This window comes from Jatropha curcas, chromosome 2 (genome assembly GCF_041381405.1).
Source record: "Jatropha curcas cultivar XTBG-Jc1 chromosome 2, XTBG_Jcur_1.0, whole genome shotgun sequence".
Taxonomy (NCBI): domain Eukaryota; kingdom Viridiplantae; phylum Streptophyta; class Magnoliopsida; order Malpighiales; family Euphorbiaceae; genus Jatropha; species Jatropha curcas.
This window is the reverse complement of record NC_143152.1, coordinates 10,484,553-10,505,285: the sequence shown is the minus strand read 5'-3', so window position 1 is coordinate 10,505,285 and position 20,733 is coordinate 10,484,553. Positions and strand designations below refer to the sequence as shown.

General features: G+C 32.9%; 1 protein-coding gene across 2 annotated transcripts; it reads left to right on the top strand.

Annotated features, from left to right (window-relative positions):
* Positions 1 to 4,281: 4,281 nt before the first annotated feature.
* LOC149498227 (uncharacterized) lies at positions 4,282 to 8,578 on the top strand. Of its 2 annotated transcripts, XM_089718399.1 has the most exons (6): positions 4,282 to 4,860; positions 4,943 to 4,976; positions 5,767 to 5,879; positions 6,220 to 6,453; positions 7,094 to 7,196; positions 8,300 to 8,578. In XM_089718399.1, exons 1-6 carry the CDS (start codon positions 4,550 to 4,552, stop codon positions 8,561 to 8,563), a joined length of 1,059 nt encoding a protein of 352 aa, XP_089574525.1. In that variant the 5' UTR covers positions 4,282 to 4,549; the 3' UTR covers positions 8,564 to 8,578. The 2 variants fall into 2 exon arrangements, with proteins under 2 accessions (XP_089574525.1, XP_089574526.1); XM_089718400.1 differs by lacking the exon at positions 4,943 to 4,976 and having other exon boundaries at positions 4,284 to 4,860; positions 5,787 to 5,879.
* Positions 8,579 to 20,733: the final 12,155 nt, after the last annotated feature.

Genomic DNA, 20,733 nt, shown 5'->3' with positions numbered 1-20,733 from the left:
TAATCCGCAACACAAACTGCATCCATACCAGATGTATTAGGTGAAGCCATGGGTCATGAAATGCCAAAGTAGATTGACTATTACTAATGTTTCATACACCCCTGTTTAAGAAGAAACTGACCATTACAGATTGATCTCCATAGATAGCTTGGATTGGATTTTACCAACTTCAACATGCAAAAAATCAGTTACGAGTTAGTATCGGGCTTTATATAGTCTTGTGACCAAAGCTTGAGGTTGATTCAATAGATTTTAGCCTGTCTTTGCCAAGAGAGTTGTATTAAAGTGACATAACGAACAGAAGCCTATCCCACCGTCTTCTTTTCGCCAACAGAGATTACGCTAGGAGAACCAATGAATACCAGTGCCACCATTCTCACCATTACGCCACCAAAAACGATTCATAGCCTTCTCTACTATATCACATATCTGCCTTGGAAGCAAAAACATTGTCATAAGGTCATTCAGTACTTCTTGAATCATCATTTTAAGTAGAATCTTTTCCAGCACGTGATAGGATTGATTGTTTCCAACTTGATAATCTCTTGTAAACCTTATCTTGTATATTAGCAAAGACTTTAGTTTTATTTCTTCCCATAACAAATGGAAGCCCTAGATACTGTCCTAAGCTAAAGACTACTTTTACTCCGAACAACTTGCCATTAAAGTATTATTGCTAAAATAGATTTTCGATTTATGGAAATTTACTTGCTGCCTGGATGCCTTCTGGTATAGCATTAAACAATGCCTAATAACATAAGCTTCAACTGCTAATGCTTTGAAAAAGTAGAAGCATCATCAATGAAAAAAAAGATGTCAAATAGAGGGTGCTATACGGTTTAATTTACATGCCGCGTCTTTCAAATGATTTGAGCAAAGCCTATAAACCCTCAACCACAAATAAGAATAGATATGGTGATAAAGGATCACCTTTGCACAGCCCACAGGTTGGAATAATAGGACCAAATTGCTTACCACCATGATTAATATGATAAACAACCGTAGAAACCAGTCGCATAATTTTTGCAACCCACTCCGTACAAAAACCCAACTTTAACATCATCTCCTCCAAAAATCCCATTCAACCCTATCGTATGCTTTACTCATATCAGTTTTAAGGCACAAAACCATTTATACCCTGCGTTTTCCTTTTTAAGTAGTGAATAACTTCAAACGCAATCATAACATTATTTATTATAAATCTACCTGGGATGAAAGCACTCTGAACATCAGAAATAGCCACAGCCATACAACCCCACATTCTGTTATCCATCACCTTACATACAATCTGCAATGTAATTGAGCCTCAGATCCAAAACTAATTCTAGTTCCTTCTTCGTTGATATGAGAATTATATTAGTTACATTGTTGCCAGGAGCCATCTTGTTATTATTTAAACAATCCAAAACAACATTACTAATATCAATACCTACAACTGACCAGAAGGATTGATAAAAACCTGGATTAAGATCATCTTGCCTAGGTGCTTTATCAAGATACATAGTAAACACTGCTTTTTGGACCTCCTCTATTAAAACAGTTGGCATTTAATCTCTAATGATATCTTCGTTTTCACACATTCCAAAACTGTCTCCATCTGTCCCTGTTGCGAAATGAACACTGCGCGAAAATAATCCATAATTAGGCACTCCAAACCTGAATCCCACATTAGCCACTGCCCATCTGCATTTCGCAACTGTAAAATACTCTTTTTTTTTCGCCTTACTGACGCCATCATATGAAAGAACCGAGTGTTATTATCGCCATCTTTAAGTCAATGCTGCTTGGCTCATTGCTTTCAATATAGATCTTATTGTTTTAGTATCTCAATATATGCTGCTTTGGCCATTCAATAAAGCTGAATATCTATTGGGTGTCGACTGCACCTGTAGCGTGCCATTTGAGCTTTACTTTCATGTAATCGATCCTTAAACTGTGCCTTCTTTTTTTACCCCATTCAATGAGATACTCACCACAAAACTAAATTTGATGATCTATTCCAACCTTTTACCTTTATCCCATGCTTCCTTAACTGTCGTAAATGATTCATATGTGGCTTCAAAGTTAGGGCAATTTCATTATTTTAATTAACATAATAGAACTTTGAATTTAGAAATAAAAGGGCCCAAAAAATAAAAAATCAGCGGGCCCAATTTTTAAGTGGTCCAAATTTAAAAAAAGGCCAACATTTTATGGAAAAACCTAGAAATTGAATCGAACCGATTTATAACTGGTTCGATTAACCTATTTCAGCCAGTTTTTATTCGGTTTCTACCAGTTCAGGCTGGTTTTTTAGACATTTGAATTTCTTGTGCAACTCAGACTGGACCACAGTCCGGTTCCCTGTCGAACTTGTCAAATTGGTCAATTCGGTCCGATTTTCAAAACAATAGTGTTGCAATAGAATTTTAAATTGCAATTACAATTAAAATTGCAAATTAAAAATACTTTAATATGTAATTCACTCCTGACTTTAGGTTAACTTAATCCAAGCTTCCTCGTTCATGTAAATTTATTAAGTTTAATTGTTGTCTTGAACAAATAATATTTTTCCATTCTATAATTATAAATTATAATTGTTGTCCTCATTATAATTATATACTCTTTTTCTATTTATATAGAAAAAGTTAAAATTTCTATAGGATTAATAAGGTTGATTTTTTTGTGAATTTTTCCTAATTTATCCTTGAAAAGAGAATTAAGTGGTTCCCATATTTCAATAAAAGAGTGACAGAGGATAAGAGAGAGAAGGAGAAGTTACTTAAACGAGAAGGTTTATTTGCTTCAAATTCCAAAAAAAAAAAAAATGTGGGCTCCACATTCATGTAAGAATATTCACATATTTTTTCTATAAGTGTGTACTAACTATTCTATATGTTTGCAATACTTTAACTCGTTGTAAGGTAAAGTTTGTTATAGAAATTAAATTGTAAGTGTGCACAGCTATTAATATGTGCAAATATTTGTTATAGAAGTTTGCAAACTATCTTGCAAATTTGAGCAAAAATCAATTATAATTTTGTGGTTATATCTTTTTTTTTCTTTTTTTTTTTTTTTTTTTTTGCTTTTAACCATCCGCACTAATTTAGATTCGCGCCGGACAAGCCCATAAACAAGTCAAAGTGCTCCCTTCCGAGTGTTTAAAGAGACTTCATACTCAAGGCTCGAACCCAAGACCTTTGATTAATGAGAAAAGGGATTCTGTTATCCATCCCATCTCTCTAAAGTATTTTCCGATTATTTCATTAATAAAACAAATAAAACATGATTAAATTAACACAAACACAAGAGTTATTTTTGCAATTTCTATTTAAAAACACCATATATACAACTGCATTAACACTTTAAAAGGCACTAAACATAATTTAAGTTGTCTCTCTCTCCTTAACCATTTAAGAAGTTGATCGGAGAGAATATAAATGGGCACAACAATTTTTAATTAAACACTAGAATTTCCCTTCGTTCTAGAGTTATTAGAGTTGCATGTAAATCTCATTATACGTGCACACTTAATTATTAAGTGTAGGCAGAAATTGTGTACATAATTCAAACTATTCTTACAAATTCAAAAATTTAATTTGTGCACATAATGTGAGAAGTCCTCATTTTCTTATAACACGATATAATCTGTTTTGGAACATTAATTACCCAACCACAATAATATTTGCATTTTCTTGAAATTCTCCCAAGGTTAATGTTTAAACTAAAACCAAAATAAAAGTATATTGGACTTCTTGCGCATTAGTCCGAAAGTTACCATTTTATACAATTTCTCTATATAAAAGAATGTCATAAAAGGAATTTTTTATATATAATGGATGAAGAGAGTATTATATTTTATTTTGACAAAAAAAATCATTAACAATTTCAATAGTTTATGATTCAACATACAATAGTAGTTCATTTTTATATTTTATAATTATTTGAAAAATTTACCTTAAAATTAAACAATAATAATTATTAGTTCATTGTTTAAAGAGTAATCTAATTCTTTTTAATGCGGATGCATTAAAGAAATAATTTAAAAATATTAAAATATAATAATATAGATTTTTTTTTTACTATTATTTCAATTTCCTTTACTCACTTAAATGTATTAACCTAATTTTAAAATTAAAAGTAAACTCTATAGTAATGTATTTTTGTTATAATTTAAGTTCTAAATAGTAATTTAAGATGCTATTGTAGTAGAAAGTTAAGGGTGTAATTAATATTAATATAAAAGTAAAATTAGAGTGAAATTACATTAGATCGGAGAATTAAACGTATTTGGCGCAAATGATTCGTAGCCTAACGGCAAGAGTGATGCTTTCGACCTTTCTAGATCCCTGTCCAATCCCTGACAATGTAAATGTCTTCGATTGGTATCTTCCCCTTATTGGGTTGTACTGTACAGGTGGTGGACTTCATTTTTTTTGTTTGAAAGATCAAGTTCGGTTCGGGTCTCTGAGCCGGGTCCTGCCGGGTATTTGATAACACTCTTCCCTGGCTATCAAATCTGCCCTCTTCTCTATCTGCTTCTCCCTGCCTCTCTCTCACTCCCTCCCCCATGGCAACAATAAACAAACAACTAAAACTCAAGCCTAAACAAACGTCTCCAATCCAAAACTTTCTGATCTGTATAGCTTTAATTGCATTTTTATTCCTTTTTTCTTCTCTAATTTTAACAAATGGTCCTTCTAAAATCCGAAACTCGATGAGATCCATGAAACCCAAGAGGCTACATTCTCTCCATGACAAGTACTTGTATTGGGGAAACAGAATTGACTGCCCTGGTAAGCATTGCGAGTCTTGCGAGGGTCTGGGCCACCAGGAGTCTAGCCTAAGGTGTGCCCTTGAAGAGGCTATGTTTTTAAACAGGTACCTACCTTTATATGCATTACTTCAGTTTGTCTTTGTTTTTACGTTGTTTGGTGAATTTTTGTGTTGTTGTTTATTTTAGTTACATGTTCTGCTTGGATTCTAGGAAAATTGTGGTAAGTGGATTTGGATTTTTAGTTATTTTTTCTTTCCAGATTTGAACCCGTTTTTGTACTATTACTAGTTGCTTAGTTGGGTTGATTTTTTTTTTTTTTTTTTTTTTTTTTAAATTCACTGCAATATGTAATTTCCGATTAATTTTCGCTGCAATATGGAAATTCTGTATTTATTCAAAATATTTACTTTTGGAATAAGGAGATCCCGATTTTGGAATGTGACCTCTTTTTCAGTTTTTTTTGGAGATTAAATTGGTTATGTATCTGTATGTATATTCGAATTTTTTGTTTTTTAAAATCATATCTGTATTGAGAGCAGAAAATAAAATTAATATGAATGTTTCTAGTTAATTGGAGAAGCACCTATTTAGGACTTAATTTTGACAGTCTATAAGATGAATTTATGTATTCCATTCAGTTAAAAAAATGTTTCATTCTTGCTTTCAGCTCTTTGCTTCTTGATTTTTATCATGGGATTTCCTTTGTTTAGATATGCTATAGATGTATCAAATTTATGATGATACACTGGTAAGTAGTACATTCTAATTGAGTGTATTAGCATATTCCATCTCCACATGATTGAATGCAAATTCAACACCCTAATATATCACTATGTGTTCTTACATTTTCTTTGTCAATAAGCTTATCTCAATTTAATCAACTAATCCTTGATCCCAATCCAGGTGGTGTCTGATAAATGGATCTTTTCCTCTATTCTACATGGTTTAGCATCACACCTACGAAAAAACAGTCGGGTCCCTTTATACCTTATTTGATGTTTCTCTTTCAGTTTTTGTTATCTTCTTGCAGGACTTTTGTGATGCCTTCCTCAATGTGTATCAGTCCACTACACAATAAGAAGGGGATCCTATATCATTCTAATATGGCAAGTTCAGAGGAAAGGTATGCTTATTTAAGATCTCTCTTGAACATTATCTACTAGAAAATGAAAGTGTTATTCCAAAAACTACAAAGTACAGCATATAGAGCATTAACTCCAACATTGTATTCGTTCCAATACATGTTTGTATTATTCTTCACTTGCAACAATTTACTCTTTAGCTATAAGATTACCGTTTCTAATGACTTCTTGTTTTCGATAGCAGCTGTTCCATTGTTTATATTTGCATCTGTATAGATAAGAAACACAAGTGTTTTAACTATATTATTACATTCATCTTTAATTGATAGTCAAATAGAAATGTCAACTGTATAATCAAAACTTATGCATTTTATTTGGTAGGTGGGCTGCAAATTCTTGTTCCATGGACTCTTTGTATGATCTCGATCTCATATCTGAAACTGTACCTGTAATTTTAGACAATTCAAAAGTCTGGCATCATGTATTATCAACAAGTATGAAGTTGGGAGCTAGAGGAGTTGCCCATGTTGAAGGAGTTAGTCGGGTTGATCTCAAAGAGGACAATCGCTACTCAAATCTCTTGCTCATAAATCGAACAGCAAGCCCTCTTTCATGGTATCTTAGTTTAATTATCATGTTGATTTCTTCTTGCTTTTTCATGTTGAAGTTGAGAAGAAAAAGTAGTAACTGCGTGATTAAGAATCATTTAAAGTTGGGAGCAATCTTGGTGAAAATGGTCGACATTATTAATTTTGATTAGAATTTGAAGAAACATCGTTTGGTTATAAATAATCAAAACGTTGCTAGTATAATTCCTGAAGTGGGCAGATAATTGTTACTTTTTTCTTGTTGTCTGTTTATATAAATATTTCATGAAGTTTTGAATGGCACGGTCTTAATGAGAAGATTGGGTATAATTGTTTTTTCCAAGTGGTTTATAGGAAGTTTCATATTTCTAGTTGTTTTATTCATTGTTTTAAAATACATTTGATTCTATGTTTTATATGTTTAAATGAAGCATTCTAATATGATGTTGAATATAATGAGTCAAAATTGCAGTTGACAGTTTCATTCAGAAGGGGGAAGGAACTTTTTTTTTTTAAAAAAAAACTTCAGGTGGGGGGAGAAAAATATTATGGGAGATTGGTTATTATTTATGCAGCTATTTGTCACAAAGTACTTTTCCTTACATTTCAGATTAAGATTATCCTATCTTGCAAGTTTCTGTAAGGTACTAATCATGGTGGTCATTCAGGTTCATGGAATGCAAGGACCGAAACAACCGTAGTGCTATATTGTTGTCATATTCATTTCTTCCTTCAATGGCAGCAGAGAAATTAAGAGATGCAGCAGAGGAGGTCTGTGACATTTTAAATTTTTGACCTTTTAAATCACCATATAAAAAAGTGTCTGGCCGTGCGACATTTAATGTGTAAGGAGTTATTTAGCCATGCAGATGCCTTTTTTTTCCCCAAAATTTACTGCTGAAATATAGTTCTCAAGACGAAATTATAAGAATTTTATCTAATAATATGATTTTAACTGGAGATGAACTGGGGACGTTACACGTCTCTGCTTCCAAAACATGGCATTCGGGAAATGAAGTCAAAAGGAGGGGGGGGAATAATTTTTCATTGGTCCAAATTATAATGACCTTCACACCAATTTGGGGTGATATGTTGAGGTGGGCCCAGAGACTACAATCCTCCCAAAATTTTCTCCGCCTCATTTTCACTAGTTTCACAAATAAGTGAAAGTGAGAATATTCCATTATTTTCTCCTACCCTTCTTTACCCCCATTCACTTTCCCCCTTCCTGGACAGTGTAAATGAAAAGTATTTGATACTAACCTGTAAAATAGTTAATAAGTAACTTATGAATTGTTTGTTGAAGTGGCTTGAGGGCAAGGCTGGAGCCATTACAGTTAATAGTTGGAAGCATATTCCACTATGCATCATTGACTGCTTGTATGTGGGAGCCCCATACTGATAACACTCCTTTGATGTCCATGGGTTCAGTGGAAATGGAATCAGATTTGTCAAGCCAACTTCAAGTAGTTGGCAAGCACATTTTAATTTTTTTGAACCATTCTAAAGTATGTTCAAGGTATATAAAGTTTGCCAAACAATTACATTTCTCAAAATTCACTGGTTCACAGGTCACTACACAGTACAGGTTGTAATAAACAACTAATATTTGTGAGTAGTGTTAATATGCAAAGTGTAATTTAGATTTTTCTGTACTTGATTTTGTTGGTTCTCTTACCTTCTCCACATGCAGTAAAGTTCATGATGGAATCTAGTTTCACAAGACAATCTGCTGTTTTTCAACTTCCTGCTAATTGATCACTTCCCTTTTGCTTTGCGTTATTCCAGTTGCTGCAAAGATTTTTGTTGAAAATCTTCTCATGCTAAACTTTCATTAATCTTTACAATCTATTTGTAACTATTTTCATCTACAGATTAAGGCACTTCTTGGCGATTATGATGCCATCCATGTTCGCCGTGGTGATAAAATAAAGACTAGAAAGGACAGGTTTGGTGTTGAACGGACCTTGCATCCTCATCTGGACCGAGATACACGCCCAGAGTTTATTCTCCACAGGATTGAAAAGTGGGTCCCACCTGGAAGAACTCTTTTTATTGCTTCAAATGAGAAGACACCGGGGTTTTTTTCACCTCTCTCTTCCAGTAAACCTTCTCAAGCATGTATAAGATCCGCATGAATTAGCACTCTAGATTTTATTCATTGCATGACCCTAATCATTTGTTACTTTTTCCAGGATATGGAAATAGGATGAGTGTAGGATACAATACGTACACAATTCTTAAAATTTTAATAACATGTGTATAAGCAATAATACACCAACAAATAAATGCATATTTAAATTCTCAATTTAACTTTTGTTATTTACACACTCCACTTTCTTACTTTTCATTTGTTAAAAGTGGCAACCATTTTTGGTTTATCTATTGTTATCACCTTTGGGCTCGGGGGATTTTAATTTCTTGATTTGTTGTTGATTCACGTCAGCTTAACAATGCTTTACAAATATGAGGGGCTAATAGGAAAAACTAGTTCGGTGTAGCAAATCTTCTGATTCTCTTTAAATTACAGAAATATATTTTAGTAAAATTTTCCTTTATTTTGAAATTTCAAATAAAATTTGCATTGGTTCTTAATTTTTTTTTTGCTTTATTGGTGTGTATTGTGTGTTTCCACTTTGTTTAGTGAAGTTCTGATGCTGCTGTGCATTGTCACTTTGGGCCATTTGGAACACTTTTTCCGTTTCTAAGGACTTAAAATGTTAGGTAGCGTTTCACTGTAATTTTTTTTATGTTAAAATTTTGGTACTTGAATTTGCAGATATAAGTTGGCATATTCATCTAATTATAGTCACATCTTGGATCCCTTGATTAAGAATAATTACCAACTATTCATGATTGAGAGGCTTATAATGGGTGCCAAAACATTCATTAAATCATTCAAGGAAGATGACAAGGATCTGAGCCTTACTGATGATCCAAAGAAGAACACGAAGATGTGGCAAATACCTGTTTATACAATGGACGAAGAGTGAAGTTGATGGCAATGTAGCTAATTACTCCTCTTTTTGGATGGTATGTTTGTTCATCTATTTATTCTACCATGCGACAGTACCAGTCACCAGTATGGAACATTGAATATTGGAATCTTGTAGCTTCAGCAGAGAATTGGTTCATCAGGTAGAATGAGAGGCTTACTAATTTCACCAATGTTTATGGGGATGAAGGTGAAATACAGGTTTTATCCGCTTTTTTTTCAAATATATCGATTACTGCACTTGAAAAAAAAAAAAAAAAAAAGAAAACTTGATGGTATTGGTGAATGGACATTGACAAAAACTATTATTTTGTAGATAAATTATCAGTTAATTGTAATGACATTTGCAAATTTTTTTAATTAATGCGAGTCTGTTAAATTCCACTTATTGCCTATTGCCTAGGGTAACTATCTTTGCTTAATTTCTGTATTTTTGTCCAATGATGGTCATTGACAAAGTAAGTTTATGTACCCTAACCCTAGCAGTAGATGCACTATTTTTTAGAGTTTTATCGTGGAGTCGCTTAGGATTCTTTGCAGTCTGAAATTGGGTTTGGGTCTGTTCAGCTTGCGCCTATCAGCAATGCCTTCGGGATAGGTTGGATTGGAAAAAGAAAGTTGAGGGAAAGAGGAGAAAAGGGGATGAGAATATAGTTAAATTCTTAGGGCATTCGAGTTGGTTATATTGAAGTAGTGTCAACCCTCCGTTAGTTATATTGATTTAACTATCATTTACAGCAGTGTCAACCCTCCTATTTACTGTAGGTTTTTTGGAATAATGCTCAATTTCCTTCTGGACTTGGGAGTAACATTCAATTTGTCCAAAAATCAACTTTTGTACAAATTTACCTCTTGAACTTGCACCAAAAGAACACAAATTGACTATTGCTCTCAAATTGAGAGGGCAAATTGAATTTTATTCCTAGTTTTTTTTAGGAGTGCATTGGAAGAAAAGGTCAATATTCTAAAATGCATATATTCCTATTCTAGTTATACAATTTGCACGGTTTTCGCAGTATTTACACATAAAAGCTTTTAGGCCAAGTAGGTTATTTTTAAGCAAAATATACACTAATTCCTTCTTGGGCTAATATATATTTTTTCTTAAATGGCCCGCATAAACAATGCCCTCTACGCATAGGATGCTTTGGTTGACTCTTGCTAAAATGACCATGTGCACTCAAGCGCCGACCCCGTTTGCCAAGCCACACGTGGTCTATATGAAAGGTCGATCCGTTCTTTTTGCTATATGTTTTTGATAATCGAAGAGCCACCTCATTGTCTGCCTCGACCACGTGTCCTTGCAATTAATATAGCGCATCCCTTCGTTTCCTGACCTCTCATTTCCTTGGGCCATGAACGGGGGTTATTTGTACTTTACCAACATAGTTTCTCTCATTCTCCTCTTCCATGCCTTGTCTTCACCCAATGGCTCATTCTTAGTCAGTTGATGATGGCCTATAAATAATTTTGCTTTAGCTCCCAAGAATCTCCCACTCGGCTCTGTTTGAAACCCTTCCGATAGAATACATATATTTAGTATGTACTTAGTGATAATTATATGCAAATCTCCAATAATTATAGGGAGCAATATGAATATTTAACATAGAATCCTAATTAGAAACATATATGTTTTCCTAATTAAATATTAACTAGGGGTTCAAGAAAAAACTCTATATATACAACATTATTTCTCAAAAAAGGAGATGGATCTCAAAGCAATAAAACTTTAAATACTATTAATCTTTCTCTAAAATAGTCTCTAATATCTTTGAAGCTATCAATTGGTGTAGTGAGCGTGAAACACACCTTCCATGAATAAAAGATAAGTCTACTGAACTTACTTTACACATCAAATTTTACATTAAACACTCTCGTATTATCTCTCTATTCTCTATTTTCTCTTATTTCTCTCCATATTTTTCTATTATTTTATAACACGTCATCAGCACGATTTGTTTGTACCTTCGATTTCGTTTTACTGCTTTAATTTTATTCTCTATATTGCTTATAAGTTATAAACTAGGTTTTTCTGTTTTTTGGCCAAAACGATGGCCAGATATTATTTTTCTTTTTATTTGATTATAACATAATTAGTAACACACTTTTATTAATGATTAGCATATTTATTGTTCTTTTAATCATATCTCAATTTATAATTATTTACTAGTTTTATATTCTTACAGTATTGATGCTATTATTTTACCATAATTGTTGCTATTTATCGATATATATAAATTTTCAAATATAATTTGAGCCTTTTCAGTTTTTATAGTATTTTCAGCTAATCTGTGATGTTTGGTGTTCTGCTAAAGTAATTATACTATCATAATTTTATTTTCTATATTTATAATAGATAAGTTTTGTTTATTATTTAATTTTATCAGTGACTTCTCAAATATAGTTACGTGTTACAAATATTATTCGCTAAATTATTGGACCTTGTTAGTATTATTTAACTTTTTAGTTACGTAACTAAATTCTTTATTATGATCTTATTATCCAATAAAATTGTTCTCATGGCTTTTAATATTACAGGTTTTTTTTTCTTCCTTTCTATGAAAAACACAGTTTCACTTAACCCTCCTTTGGTTAAGTGAACTCAAAATAGTCTGTGGGTCCCACATATATTAGTATTATATTGCCTAATTTTGACCAAATCAAATTAGGGCTCAATTTTGACAAAAATTGAAAATAGGGTGCTTGAGGGGTTAAGTTGATTTAGGGTGAAATTGTGACAAGACGCAAAATTGAGGGTATAAATGATGATTTACCCATTTTTTGCCACCAATACTCGTGCTTTATCATGGAGTCCTATTATGTTTTCCCAAACTAATGCCCCCAATAGCTCCTCTATATATTTTCTGCCATTAGTACCATGGCTTCCTTAGGGTCGATACACAGCAGTAATTTGTTGTTAAAGTTCCTTTTGTAGAGTTGTCCATCTTGTTGCCAATAATAGTAGGTAGATCTTCTAACCTTGTCATCCACATTGGTAAGAGGATGAGATAGTCCATGATGTGAAGTCTCCAGTCTTGAGAGAAGTCAATGGCGAAGCACTGATCCATCTAGACTTGATTCTTTAGATCCAGGTTCCCTTGAGTCGGGGTTGAAATACTATGGAGGTTACATAAAATTCTGTTAGATATCCAGAGACATGTCGGACTAGTTGTTTCATATAAAAAAATGCTAACTGCGACCGATTTTCGATCATGAAATATATATAATGGGTCGCTAAAATAAAATTAGTGTTTGAATAGTGACCGAAGAGAGTAGTTTCAATTTATCTTGTCACTGAGAAATTGACGGCCGAATACAACTTTGGTCGCTAATTAGCGACCAACAGTTTTGTCGCTAATATGGAAATATCAGTTGCTAAATATAATTAGATAAATGTATAGCGTCAGTCGCTATTCTATCACTAAAATGTCTATCGGAATAAATATAATTACTATCGTTGTCATTGATTGATGATTATTCTGTCGCTATTTGTGATTAATTATAGTTAATAATCCGTACCAAAACAGTTGCTAAATATGAATTTTTAAAAAATAAAATTTAAATTATTAAAAAATGAAAAATATGTACATGTTAAAAATACACATATAAGATATATATAAATTAAGCCATCAATCCACAATATGCTTTTCAAACAAGTGAACAAAAATCTAATAGTTATCGTTAAAGCTTGTTTAAGATATACATGTACTTCATACATTATAAACATTACAAAACTTAGAAAATGATGAAATAGTCAAGGATTTACAGAATTAGAAACATGGGATGGAGAGTTAGAATCCAATATGCCAGAGGCTGGAGGAATAGAATGAGGTGGAGGAGTCAAAGAAGCAAAAGTAGATGCTACAGTAGAAGCTAACGGAGCAGGAACTAGAGAATCAAAAGGAGCTAGCGGAGCAAAAGATCACTATCTAGCATACATCTCCTGTTGATGCAACTTAAGCTATGCAACCTGCTCCAATTTGTGCTTAGGCCGATTTCATAGATCTTGGATCTCTTCCGTAATAGCGTCTAGCTAAATTGGTGTGGGTCTACTGGCTGAGGTCCTAGGTGAGTAGCCTTAGAAAACGGATGACTGTGAACCAGCGCAATACACCTTCTTTTTCTTCTTACCTCTTGCAGCCTCGAGATAAAGCTGCAACGCATTGATGATGGTTGTTCACCAATCTAAGCTTGAGAAGAAGTCGCATGCTCAAAACCAGCAGTGTAATTATTTTGAAAGTGAACATAACAATGGGGACAATGCAAAATTGTCCAAAAATTAAATACAAGTAAATAATTATGAACTTACCCTAACAAGCTCCATGCGCTTGTCCATGAATGTCACTCCATTATGTTTCTTTATGTGTATGTATATGAAGACCTCCATTGTAGGCTAACGACCTAACTCCTTTGCCTGTAGTGCAATTGAGAACACCATATTCATTTAAGAGTAAACTACAATTCTAGAAGTGTAATTAGTTCATCATTTTCTCATTAAACTCAGTTATAAATATGGAACTGTTGATGTGTCGTGACGGGTCAGCTCCCTCGCCACCCGTCTCACTGATTTTGTTACGTGACATGATCTCACATTTTTTTTACATACTCAGGATCAAACCGAGCCTACTGCCATTTAGTTCAGACCTCATTTACTTATTTCCTATCCTCTCCATCTTATATAGGAAGTCAGAGTACTGATTTGCGCACTGTCTCCCAACCCTATTAAACCTAGCCTAAGTAGTATCTGGCTCCATGTAAACTCCAGTAAGAAATAGAAAACAAAATAATTTTATCAATTTTTTTCACAACCGTGCTGAAAGCTTCCAATTTTAAGTTGGAATGTTTACCAGAAACCCATCCTAATATAGCTGCTTTGCATCCGATGCTATGAAACCCAAAACCTGCCTTCTTTAGCCAAATGAAGCTTGAAGACCCTCGTAACAACTTTATATGCATCATATGATGGGTGGAAGCTGTCATATATAATAAAAAAGAAATAAACTTAACTTTAATTCGCATCACAAGTGTCTTTAAAAGTTATAGTTATAAAAATGTCCAAATGCATAAATATATCCCTGTACTTTATGGAAAAAATCTTATGGCACCAAACTTTTGAGTGGCCTATTATGCTCCTGAAGTTACGAATTTTGCTAACGTTGTATCTCTCTCTATACTAGTAATAATATTTTTTTTGGTGTTTTTGACATTTATGTGCAAGATATTCATTTAACATGTGGTTATTATAATTTTTGGAACAAAATTTTTATAATTTTCAACTATTTGATAAGTGTTTGCTTGATCTATTTCAAAATTTTAAGTATTCAATAGAATAATTTTTTTACAAGTTGAATTATTTAATCGGTCACAATTTTATAAATTAAAATGTTCAACAGGTCAAAGTAAAATTAGGGTGCCACAAAGTTTTTTACATAAAGGACAAGAGTGAATTTTTGCATTGAGTTGTCTTTTTTGTATTTATATATCGTCCATTAACTACCTTCAAGGTTGGATAATTGCTTAGCCGAACTATTAGAAAGCATCACAAAAGAAGACGTAAAAGTTAATAATATTATTTTAAGCATATTTAGCAATTTGTAACATATTTGCATAAAAGATATATGAAGCACAATATTAAACTAGATATTTATCTGGTGGAGGAGCTGGTGGAGAGGGTGCTAGAGCATATGAACTCGGAGATTGTGTAGAAGGAGGTGGAGACAAGGGGGGTCATATGGGTGTACCACTGCCTTGTTCTTTACCTCTTCCCCTTCTTCTTCGTGTTCTTCAACTCATTTTGAAGTACCTAGGACTATGGGCTCCACTTCATCATTTTCGTCTGACATACCAATATCAATGTATGTCCCATTTTCATCATCCAATCATTCTGTTGAATTTTCAACTATTTCTACTAGTAATGCATCAATCTCATCAACTTGAATTGGTTAGATTTTGAGGTTATGATAATAACTTAAATTGAAATTCTTCTACAGTTGATCTAGCTTTGATCTTACACACTGCCATCAAATCCAATTGATCTCGCTTCTTCGATGGATATGGAAAATAGTACAACAGTGGCTTGCATTGCTAGAATGAACTATTCATACTTTGTTTATTTTCTTATGTCATTAATTTCTATAAGTTATATTTTGGATGAACCTCTATATCAACATTGGGTGTGTGATCGAACCATTCACAGTTGAATAAAGGTCAACTTGGTTAGAAGCTGACAAAGAGCCTGAGCTTCCAGCAATCATTTACCCCACATTTCCCACATTGGGCGACAAATTTGGAGATGTTCTCTAGAGTGAAAGAGTTGTCCTTGCCCGAGAAGAGAGTGAATTTTGAGATCTTATATCCTTTAGAAAAGGATACAGTTGATCAACCCAATCCAAGTAAGGGAGTCTGTAGACTGGTCATGGCATCAGCTGAAATTCTACTCCTGATTTCGCCAAAACCTTAACCAATGCATTCGGGTTATAAACAATGGTAGCTGTCGGCTCAGGCTCTACTATTCTGAGAGGAACTATATTCCTGATTGTATCATAAGTGTAAATCCCTTCGCCCAGTTGTTGCTCTGCAATAGCTAGAGATATGGTTACCTCTAATTATTGCAAGGTGTACGGAGTGGTGTGGTTAAATCTTGAGTGGCCATTACAATAGGACTTGGGTTCCTTCTTGGAAGTGTCCTGGTCAAAATGTTAACACCTTCGTACTGTAAGTTAGGCCGAACTTGTGTTTTCATCCTAGGAGTATCCTGGTGAAACAAGTCACCTACTGCTTGTGCTCGACATCAAGTTTGACATTTTTCTGGATCGATTTGGATAGATGCTGCATGTTGCAATAGGTTTCTTGTTGAGTCTTAGCGTTGTCTACCACGATCAGCCTTAACACGATCATCATCTCTTTGGTGCACATACCGAATGTGGACTAGTTTTCCTTCAATACTTGTCGGTGGATATAGGTCAGGTCAGTCTCATGATAGCACCGTCTACATGATAGGCTGGTTCCCACGAGAGTATTCACTTGCCAAATCTTGGCCTCTAAGTTTGCCATGAACCTACCCAAGTGATTTGGTTGTTCTAGGTTGAGAGTTCTCAAGAGTTTGGCGTGGAATGCCCATTTCCAAAATGACTAAGGCTTCAGTCTGTTGTAACTTATCCTTATTCTTTGTGACCACTTTATTGCTGGTCTTAGAGACATCCTAATATATGAACAAAGCTAAATCGATTCCATCAAGCGTGCAAAAAAAGTTATTCGATCTAAAATTAGGTTCAGATCTCTTAGGCTTGTGTTTGTCAGGAATGCCTCGAGACAAGGTGGATTAGTAGGCTGATGGCTATTAGTTGAAAAAGAAGGGGATCAGAATGAGAAGACTTCAAAAGGGGAAAAAGCAAATATAAGAAAAATATTAGAGAAATGAAATAAGGGTCAATTTTGCCCCCAAAATTTATATACAAAGAGCAAACCCATATTTCATCTTTTAGGGCCAATTCCAATAGCAACTCACACAAAATGGTCCAACTTAACAATCTAGTTATAAGTGACAGTGATTTTTCGCAAGTATACGAAACCGCAACAAGTAATATAGAATGAGTAGAGTATCATTTCCATGAAGAGTGTATACCAAGTACCAAAATTTTGTTAACCTACTATTATTTAAACGACAATAAGGGGAATTATCTTAAGAAATTAACTTCAATAAATAAAAGAGAATAAAAAGAAATCAAGCAAGACAATTATTGATAAGAAGAAATCAAGGAAAAAAAACTACTAGATATTTTGACTTCACTTAATTCTATCCAATTTATTTTATTAGTTTGATAATCAATTTTTAATTGTTCAAGTAGGGGAAACAATCCTAAAATCCCTAACAAGCTCTCCCGATGTATTGTTAGTTATTTTAACCCGGACTAATTACCTATCTTCCAATAGCGTAATTAAACATGAATTAAATCATTAAGTTTTATAGTTTGTTTATGAATTTATAACCTAAGTTTGTTAACTTATGAAAACCCCGCATGAGTCAAACCATATAGTTTCGACATCAAATTATATTCTCATGCAAGTTATTACCTTTCTCATATCAAAAACTCTTCTCCTAATAGTAATTAATGAAATAAATCAATCCAGGGGAGAAACTCTACCTGGAAGCATTAAGTTCAATAATAAATTATAGTTTGAACAAAGAAAAGCAAATCTAATATTATAAATTGGAAAAGAAATTAAGCTACATCAATCCCTAGATGAGAGTTTAGTTTGACATAGTAATTAAATAAAACTCAATTAAACTTGAAAATAATTCCATAATCACTGTGAATAATGAAAAGTAAAAACAAGATTAAGAGTTTATAGATAAAAACTAGTCAATAAATAATTTTGGACGGCTTCCTTGAATCTTTACACAAATCTTAATCATTTGAAGTCTTAGGGAGAGAGAAAACAATAGAACAACATATGGTAGAACCAGAGATCCTGAAATAATGAATGGCTTTTCTCTTTATATAGACTTCCAGGGGAAAACTCCGACTTCGTTTAGGAAATATAGTCTTTATTGAGTAGGAATCTCTGATTGGAGACTGTTAGGCTTTTAATTTCTTCTCAATTAGGAATCTCTCATGCATCTAAATAGGATTTAAACTTGATTAGCATGTTAGGAAAGTATCTCATGTGGCCCATGCAAGTGGTAGGGACTGTGCTGACGTTTTCGACCCAAAATAGAACTTGATTTTCAGCACGGGCGTGCCATTAGGCACGGGCTGGGCGTGCTGGAGCCTGAGTTCTAAGGTGATCGCAGCACGGACCATGCTTAGGTGAGCATGCTCTAAGATAAATCCATGGCACGGGCGTACTGGTCCGCACGGCTAGGGCGTGCTAGGCTCTGAGTTACCAGGATGGATGCAGCACGGGCTGTGCTTAGGTGAGCACACCTTTGAATCGATATCAGTCTGTGGCACCGGCGTGCTAGGCTCTGAGTCTCTAAGCTGATTTTTTCCTTGAATCCTACACGGGCGTGTTGGGTTGTACGACCAGGGCGTGCCAGCTTCTGAGAGTTTTGCTTACTTTGCTCTTTTCTATATCAAAATCCTACAAATTTCTTCAAGATCAAGTGAATTATATTTCAAGGAAACTTTGAACAAAAACATACTAAAGCTGAATAAAAACTAACTAAAGTGATTAAGACTACTAAAAATCCTAATAAAAACTATATTAAAAATATTATAAAAATAACACCTATCAATAAGTCCAAGCATGTATCAAGCCAAACAATAAAGCGATTGAACTGTAGTGAAATACCGACTCTCCTTTTTAAAAACACCAAAACTCACAACTATCTATCTCTGCAACGTGAAGAAGAAATGAAACTCTTCCCTAATTTCTTCCTCTTTTTGTTTCAAAATGTTACCTGTATCATTCTATTTTCTCGATTTAGATTTTCTTTTCTCCCATTGCCATTGTTAGTCGATATCAGGAAAAAAATCTATGCTTAAATGATATTGTTATTAATCTTCTTGTTTTACAGATGTGCAGTTATTTATGCCGAATCCATCTAGTAACCATCATCAAGACACTAATTATGCATCTTCTTCTTTTAATTGAAAAAATGCAAGTAATGGTTATCGAAATTCTATATTAGAGAGATATAGTAAATTTTGAAACATAACCGTAGAAGAGCAAGCGATACTAGAAGATGGTTAATCAAAGTGATTTCCTTTCGTTTTTTTTTTTTCTTTTAATTTATTTGAAGTTGTTTTTTTTCTTTGATTCCATAATTGTAATTTTTGGGGTTTTCTTTTGGGTCATTAATTAGACATTTTTATTACTTTTATTGGATAGAGTCTTCTACGAGAAATATATTCAAAATTTTGTTAGAAATCTTAGGGTTTACCGAATAATTCTTTGTATTTTATGAATTTCAATTTATAGATGAGTAGAGAACTTGAAATATTGAGATATATATATATATATATATTAATTGCAAGACTTTCACATGTAGCCAAAATGGATTAAATTGAATTATTTTGTGTGAATTGAAAAGTTGAAATTGGCTGAAAAGTTGAATATAAGCTTTTTGCCCTTCGTATACAAGTTTAGAGCATAAATTGGCCTTTTATTCCGAAGAGAAATATAAGAAATTAGAAGATTGGAAAACCAAGAGATTAAATATGTCTTGAACACATTAGAAAATTCAATTTGTTTGGATAGATTCACATGTTAATTATTATGAAGTCATTCCGTATTTACAGGAATTATATGAGTACACGCTAAGAAAGAAATATTTTAAAACATATAATATTTTTAGCCTATACGAAGTCTAAAATACCTTATATTTGTAGGATATTTATAAAATTGAACTCTAGATCCAAGGGATCCCCTAAGACATGTCTTCTTTTCTATATTCTTTAGGCTTTTATAGTTTAGAGCTACTTATTTGGACCTTGATAATAGACCCGCCTCAACAAATAAATAAAATAATATATTTTAATTTTCAGTGAAAAATATCTATTAAATGAATTTCATTATAAAAAACTTTATTAATTAGAACATTTAATCTATTTAATTATAAATTCTTTTACTGTTTAATTACCAAAAAAAAAAAAATTAAAAATTGACGCACCTAGCTAATTTACAGCCGACCTGATTGACTGTTGACTATTGAGTATTGACACTTGAATATGGAGGGCCGGCAGAATTTAAATATGATTTTCTCTCACAGCCAATTTTTGGAATCATTCATTCCCCCGACCCACTACTCCTATTAGCTAAAAAACAAAATGCCTAAGTCTAAAAACAGTGAAAATTGCATTCATCAACGGTGTAAGATTATTATTAAAAATTATAAATTCAATATCAACACTCAATAATGTTAATATCGGCCTATTGAGATATTATTCAAATCAAATCCGCTTTTACAGATTTTAAATTGGTTTTTTTTTGGGTCAAACCTTTTAGACAATATTTATAATAATATATATAAATTTCCCATTTAAAATTTGAATTCAAAACTTTTGAAATTTATAAATCGGATATTAAAAGAAAAAAAAAAAACGGAAGAAAGGATAGATGGTGCACATAATTCAGTCTCCAAGCTTATAGTATTCATCCTAAGATAGAAATGTTAGGATTTAAACTTTAGCACACGCATTATATTAATTTTAATATAATTTAGTTTCGATTAGAGTGTAGCAATTTAATAAAATTTTAAGTGTGATTTAATCAAATGTGATGTATTTTAGTTTTAATTTTAATTTAATTTAGTATGTGTACTTTCATATATATATATATATATATATATATATATTAATATTATTTAAT

Excerpts from the sequence above, each read along its gene's own strand:
- LOC149498227 (XM_089718399.1), top strand. The coding sequence starts at position 4,550 with ATGGCAACAATAAACAAACAACTAAAACTCAAGCCTAAACAAACGTCT. Across the intron at positions 5,880-6,219 it reads ATGGCAAGTTCAGAGGAAAG|GTGGGCTGCAAATTCTTGTT; the intron begins GTATGCTTATTT and ends TTTATTTGGTAG. Across the intron at positions 6,454-7,093 it reads ACAGCAAGCCCTCTTTCATG|GTTCATGGAATGCAAGGACC; the intron begins GTATCTTAGTTT and ends GTGGTCATTCAG.